Source organism: Physeter macrocephalus, chromosome 9 (assembly GCF_002837175.3).
Source record: "Physeter macrocephalus isolate SW-GA chromosome 9, ASM283717v5, whole genome shotgun sequence".
Classification (NCBI taxonomy): Eukaryota; Metazoa; Chordata; class Mammalia; order Artiodactyla; family Physeteridae; genus Physeter; species Physeter macrocephalus.
The window spans coordinates 14586533-14594032 of record NC_041222.1 but is presented as its reverse complement, the minus strand read 5'-3'; the positions used below and the strand labels follow the sequence as shown (position 1 = coordinate 14594032).

The window sequence follows — 7500 nt, the reverse complement described above, 5'->3', positions numbered from 1 at the left end:
ATGCAGCTCAATATTAAAGAAACAAACAACCCAATCCAAAAATGGGCAAAAGTCCTAAACAGACATTTCTCCAAAGAAGACATACTGTTGGCCAAGAAGCACATGAAAAGCTGTTCAACATCACTAATTAGAGAAATGCAAATCAAAAGTACAATGAGGTATCACCTCACACCAGTTAGAATGGGCATCATCAGAAAATCTACAAACAACAAATGCTGGAGAGGGTGTGGAGAAAAGGGAGCCCCTTGCACTGTTGGTGGGAATGTAAATTGATACAGCCACTATGGAGAGCAGCATGGAGGTTCCTTAAGAAACTAAAAATAGAATTACCATAGGATCCAGCAATCCCACCACTGGGCATATACCCTGAGAAAACCATAATATCAAAAAGACCATGCACCCCAATGTTCACTGCAGCACTTTTTACAATAGCCAGGTCATGGAAGCAACCTAAATGCCCATCGACACACGAATGGGTAAAGAAGATGTGGTACATATATACAATGGAATATTAATCAGCCATAAAAAGGAACGAAATTGAGTCATTTGTTGAGACACGGACGGATCTAGAGACTGTCATACAGAGTGAAGTAAGGCAGAAAGAGAAAAACAAATATCGTATATTAACGCATGTATGTGGAACCTAGAAAAATGGTACAGATGAACCAGTCTGCAGGGCAGAAGTTGAGACATAGATGTAGAGAACAAACGTATGGACACCAAGGGGGGAAAACCGCAGGGGGGTGGGGATGGTGGTGTGCTGAATTGGGCGATTGGGATTGACATGTATACACTGATGTGTATAAAATTGATTAATAATAAGAACCTGCTGTATAAAAAAATAAATAAAATTAAAAATATTTTAAAAAATGAATAAAATGCTATTTAAAAAAAAAGAAGAAAAGAAATGGCAGTGGCCATTCTTAAAAAAACTTGATTTCTTCCTCCTCACTTTTATAGTCCATTAACCCACTTGGAGCTGAAATGGATCCCAGTGGCTCTAAACTACCAAAACCTCAGAGTTGTCTTGGATGGCCCACGGCACCAAGTCCATCAGGATGAAAATCTAAAGTGTACTCAATATTTACAAGAAACATTAGCTTAGCTTTTGATCGACTCTGGATCATAGTTGTTTTTTTTGTTGTTGTTTTTGTGGTACGCGGGCCTCTCACCGCTGTGGCCTCTCCCATTGCGGAGCACAGGCTCCGGACGCACAGGCCCAGCGGCCATGGCTCACGGGCCCAGCCGCTCCGTGGCATGTGGCATCCTCCCAGAACGGGGCACGAACCCGTGTCCCCTGCATCGGCAGGCGGACTCTCAACCACTGCGCCACCAGTGAAGCCCCCTGGATCATAATTTTGAAGATCAACTGATTATCAGGGACTTTGGGGCCCAGGCCATAGTGCTTTTCTGGGTAATGAATTTCCTGTCACCCTTGTACCTCTTGGTATTGATGAGGGGAGGAGGGTGCCACAATTACAACAACTAAAATAGGGAAAGACTGAAATGTGTTCCAGGAACCAATTTTCTGCTTGTAGTGTTGGATTCTGAGACAATTTATATAGACCAAAGATTTCTCACTCCTTTCGTAGGTTTTCACATGTTCTACTGATGAGGTCACCAGACTGCAGAAGACCACCTGCTCCTCACCTTATAGACTGTTGTTTGTCACTCAGTAGACACTGAATAAAAATATGTGGAAAAAATTCAATATTAAATCTTTTCTTCTTTTTTTTTTAATAAATTTATTTATTTTTGGCTGCATTGGGTCTTCGTTGCTGCACACGGGCTTCTCTCTAGTTGCGGCGAGCGGGGGCTCCTCTTCGTTGTGGTGCACAGGCTTCTCACTGCGGTGGCTTCTCTTGTTGCAGAGTATGGGCTCTAGGCGTGCAGGCTTCAGTAGTTGTGGCTCGCGGGCTCTAGAGTGCAGGCTCAGTAGTTGTGGCACACGGGCTTAGTTGCTCCGTGGCATGTGGGATCTTCCCGGACCAGGGCTCGAACCCGTGTCTCCTGCACTGGCAGGCGGAGTCTCAACCACTGCGCCACCAGGGAAGCCCAAGGCGCTCTCTTTTCAACCAATGAAAAGGTTGTTAATAAGTCATAGAAGGTTCACATCCCTTGACCCTGCACTCAAGACCCTAACCTGAGGAAACAGCCTGAACTCTGTATAAAGCCTTATGAACAGAAACATTCACTGAAGTGTGGAAAACTGCCCAAATGTCCAGCAATGTCTTCAGATATTGAAATGATTACAAAAAGCTTCTCATTACACGGAAAGTGTTCAGGCTAAATTAGACGACAAACACACAGCTCGGAAATAAAAATAACCTCAACTATTCTGTGATTGCGTCTAGGAAACAGAAGATCTCTCTTCCCAAACTTTCTACAACGATCTTTATGTTTTCTGGTTGTAAAAGGAACAAAAAGATAAGGAACCATTAACAGACAAACTTCCATTTCCAAAGCTAACCCTAGCACCTAAACCAGGCCGGGGCACTCGACCCGCCTTTCCCCTGCTTAACTGGGGTGGGCGGTATCGAGGGTAAACGGTTTCGTCCCACTGTTTGAGCAACATCAGTTTTCTCCCACTCAGTTTTGTGCCTCTGCACTTAACATCCACTTCTTGAGGGGCCACAGTACACCAGACACTGTTAGGCTCTGAGTTTTCCGAGCAGGAGGATATTTAGTTTGCAATAACTCTCGACATGGAACACTTTTTGTCGTGGGCATTTCTAAAAGGACAGAACCGCCGTCTGGGTACCCGAAAGCCGACGAGCACACAGCGGGGCGCGGCCGCTCTCAGGGGCACTCCTGGCTCCAGCGAAACCCACCGACCACGAAGTTCACCGTGGATGAATCACAGATGGGTAGGGCAGTGAAGGTCCCTGGGCCCAGCCTTGGGGACTGAGTCATTCCAAAGCCAGAGCTGCCGGAAACACGCCCTGCGCCGCAGGAGGAGGAGTCCCGAGGGCGCGGCCCGGACTTCACCTCCTTGCCGCCACCTGGGCCCCTAGGGCCGGACTTGTGCAAGCAAAGGGGTTCGGGGGGTGTCTCCAGCCCGGAACCGCTCCCTTCGCGCAGATGCAGCACGCGTCAGCTCTGCGGCCGGGCAGTGCGGGAGGCAGCCGGGGGTGTCCGGCCTAGATCCACTCCCCAGGGAGCTCACTGCACCCAGCGCGGGTGGATCACGCCGCTCCCCGGGGAGAGAGTGGCAGCCAGCAAGCCCCGGCTTTCTCCAAGAAGCCCTCCACCTCCTTGCCCGGGCCCGTGTCCGGATACAAATGGGGGCCAAAGGCAGACTCCCTCCATCCTTTACCCAATCGCGGTTTCCCGGCTGGGTGGGGAAGGGGCGGAGGCGCAATGGAGGACTCCAGGGCGCTCCCCACGCGCGTGCATCCCCCAGGCGCATAGGTTACCCGGACCTAGCCCTCCAGGGCACGCTCCACCGCCCCGGGAGCGCCCAGGCCCGGGCTTCTCGCAGTCCCAGGCCGAGTCGCCGCGTCCCCTTCCTCCAGGGATGCGAAGGGGCGGCCTGCCCACCTCCGGCCCACCGCCTACCCAACCTGCCGGGGCTGCGCGCCGCGCCCTGGCCGGCCCCGGAACGCTTACCTTGCTCTCAATCTGCTTCACCATCTTGGCTGCTGGGGTCTGACTGGCGACCTTTCACCGGAATATACGGAAGCGGATCCAAGACGCCGGACGAAGCTTGGAAAGCGCGCAGCCCGCTTTCCCTTTATAGCAACGGTGGGCGGGGCGGGCGGGCGCGCGCGGCGTAAGTGTGGCGGGGGCGCGCCCGCTGGGGCCTCCCGGGCCCGCCAAGGCGTCTGGGCTACGCCCCGCCTCCCGGATGCGGCCGGACGGGGGCGGGACCGCCGGCAGGGACGGGGGCGAAGGGGCAGGGCTGGGGCGGGTGCGGGGCGCAGCTCCTGGGAGTCCTCTGGGCTGGAGACCTTCGGCACCTCCCACCTGTACTGCACCTGGGAGTGGGGATACGTGACGTAATGGGCGCCGGCACTGTGCATGGCGGGCAGAGGCGGAGGCCTCCCCCAGAGCTACAGGGTCACCTGGGAAGGGGCCAGCCAGGCCTTAATCGGACGCGCCCAGGCTCGACAAGAGGCCACCTACGATTCCTCGGAAAGGCCCGTCGCACCCCTGCCTGCCAGCCCCGCGAACCCCACAAAATGCTGAGTAACGATAACCAGGAAGTGTTTCTGCGTGTGCACCTCCGCCTCCTTTCCGGAATTTATCGCGAAGGTGCTCTTCTCTTCCCTCCTTCCAGTTTTTTCACTTTAACGGGGAACCTGCTGCTCCAGCGTGACACAGCAGTTTAGTGCGGCAGTGACGGCCGGGAAGTGGCTGGGATCCTGCGAAGCAGAAGCTAATGCGGGTTGAAAGTCCCGCCAGAGTGACGCAGTTGTGACCCTGAGCAGGCGTTGACCTCCCGGTGCCTCAGTTTTCCTTTCTATAAAATGAGAATCATGATGGTCCCTAACTCCTGGCGGTGGTGTTTTGAGGATTAAACTAAGTGCTTGTAAAGTGATTAGGAGAGTGCTTGGCACATGGTTAGCACTCAAAAAGTAGTTATAATTAAAGTCGTTATAATTAAAGTTAGTTATAATTAAAGTGAGCACTAATTAGTCTTGCTTGGTGTCATGTGTTGGCAGGACTGGGGATTGTGGAAGGCGAGTATGTTAGCTGGCATTGTGAAGCCAGGAGGGAAGCTGGAAGTGGAAATGGGCAAGTTGTTGAGCTGGAATGAGAGCCAGGAGGCTGGAAAGGAGTGGGATGCTGTTGGCGTAAGAGGGCGGAGCATGATTTTTCAGGTGGAGGCACTCTGGATGCAGCTCATCTAGGTGTGATTGGCTGGGATGGTGAAACTGCTCCCTGGCTTCCTTCTGTCTGCTCTTTCAAACAGGGAGGAGGGAAGGAAAACAGAGGTTTTGAACCTCTTGTGCAAAGTTTCTAGAAGGTTGAGGAACACAGTCCATGGGTAAGCATATAGACAAGGGACACATTCTAAAGACAGTCCTAGACAGAGGGAGGATGGGCTGGCTTGAATGCAGCAACCTTCCCGTAGAGAATAAGGACTAGTGGGGCAGAGAAGAGGACTTACGGGGTACCAGGAGCACAATACAAAATTTGCTTTTCTTCTGCTGTGTCTTCAGCCCAACTTACATCCCAGCTTCTGGGCCTATTAGTTGGTACATTTACATGGGAGATGACAATAAATATTTGAGCTGTAGGAAGTGGAGGTACAGATCTCCATTGGCCATCCAAACCACCCTCAGCTGACGTCTCCTCTTCAAGGACCTTCCAAATGTCCAGGACCAATGTGGAGGGGGGATTATGGGGGATGCTACAATTACAGGGAACAGGGAACTGGCAGGCGAGCATGTGTATTAAGAGCCTGGACTCTGCAATTAGATTCCATGTCCTCATACCCACTCTACCACTTAGTGTCTGGGTAGCTCTAGACAAGTCTAAACAGCCTTCCTATGCCTCAGTTTCCTCACCTCTAAAATGGGGATAATAATACCCTGTGCTACTAGAAGGGTTCAGTGAGCTAAAATATATGTAAAGTGCTTAGAACCATGCCTGGTACACAGTAAGTGCTACATAAACTATGTTTACAGGCTATTAATAAGATGGTGACATTCCTGTGGAATGATGGCAGAGGTAGAAGGGGAAACTGTAAAACAGGTGTCAAAGTCCTAAGTGAATTAAGTTATCAGGAAATTCGTAATGAACAGTGAGCTCGGTAACATGAATATTGAAAAGGATTTTTTCCCCCCTCAGAGGGTGAAAGAAAAGGGGGGCTAGACTTGGCCCTACCCAAAAGAGGATGGTCCCCTGCTTACAGGGACATGGGAAACTCAAGTCCTTAGGATTTCAGTTGGGGCAAGGAGGTAACATTCTGTGGGGAGAGTGAGATGCAGGGGAATCGCTGGGACAGCCCAGTGAGGGAGGATCTGTTTGTGCAGAAAGGTAGGGGTGAGAAGAGCGAGAGAGAGGGGGTGATATAAAGGCCTTTCTTTGGGGGGTTGGTTCTGTGTATTAGTCAGAACTCTCAGTTGTAGGGAGAAATTCCAGCTCAAACGGACTTAAACCAAAAACAATTAGTAACTCATACAAGTAGGAACTCCAAGGGCCTAAAGCTGTCACAGGAGCACCATAGTTATTGTTTCATTCTCAGTGGGTTCTCCACCTAATGCAAGACTAGCCCCTCCAGGCTTAGGTCCCTACCATTTTAGTGTCCCCGAAGAAAGGGCACTCTTCTCCCCTGCTCTAGTACGTGCCCTGGAGGCTGACCTTCATTGACTTGAGTTCGGGGTAGAGGAGGGAATCAGCCTTGCTTGAACCATTTATTTCAACTAGGAGTGAGCAAATTCCAGGGGGTTACCAAAGAAAGGGGAAATGCATTTTGGACAGACTAAAATGGTATTTCTCTGTTGTCAAGAAAAGCAGACATGAGGAGCTTGGGTGATGAGCTTGCTTCAAGTTTCTGGGTCAGCTCAGTCTGAGGCTCCCTGAGGGACCGGAAAACTAGGTTTGCTGTCTTTGTTCGGGTTCGAATTTGAAGAAGATGCAGCTCTAGGGCTTCTGAGCAAGCTTCTCTCAGATCACACATTTCTCTAAGTATGAACCCTGACCGCCTCATTCAGCATAGCTGAAGGTATGTGATGATACTACAGACTCCTGGACCACACCAGGATCACAATCTTTTGAGTTATATCCCTGGACTCTACATTTTAAAGCAGCGTCCCAGGTGATTAGGTACACTAAGATTTGATAAACTTGGCCTTGGGATCTCCAAAGGGAGGCCAACAATTAGTGAAGCTTAAAGATTGTCTAGCAAGAGAGTTGAGATGAAGACACAAAAGTGAACATGTAAGTGATATGAAATTGGGAGCTCAAAATACAATGGTAAAGAAGATGGAGCTCAAAATACAATGGTAAAGAAGGAAAAGGAACAAATGCAAGTGTCGAACAGTCATTCAGTGCCAGGCCTGGAGCTGGGTATATTGCATCATTCTTCTCAACATCCCCTAGGAGATAGATTTAATTCTTCCCATTCTACAGAGAGAATGAAGGGGAGAAAGTGCCAGCACAGTTTTCAAGCCAGCCCATCTACATGTCTTGAATTTCCTCATGCCACCAGTGACAAATATCTAACATTCCTTATACTAATTTATGACCTCTAACCATAAGGATACTTGAATAGTTTGCAGAAACTCCCTCTAGAACATCAGTTCCTATTTGGGGATTTTCAGATGCTGATTTAAACACCCCAGGAGTAGACTCCTGATTAGGTTCTTAAACTGTTAACTGTTTAGATTTTTAAAACTAATATACATTTAAATACATTCCACAATTTCAATGCTAAGTATTTTAATGTAAACTTCAGTATAATAACCCCTGTGAGTAGACTGCACACCACTGCTCTTTACATCCCTTCATCTGGTGCAATCGCCCCCCTCCCTGCCCTCTCAAACCCTTTCA

The 7500-nt window shown here is 49.7% G+C and overlaps 1 protein-coding gene across 1 annotated transcript in view; it reads right to left on the bottom strand.

The window, feature by feature from the left end:
* TXN (thioredoxin) overlaps window positions 1-3757 on the bottom strand; it is a 23043-nt gene extending 19286 nt beyond the window's left edge. The window contains exon 1 of the mRNA XM_024126210.3: window positions 3610-3757. Coding sequence (XP_023981978.1) covers window positions 3610-3633 — 24 coding nt within the window. The 5' untranslated portion in view covers window positions 3634-3757. The remainder of the gene's footprint in view (window positions 1-3609) is intronic.
* Window positions 3758-7500: the final 3743 nt, after the last annotated feature.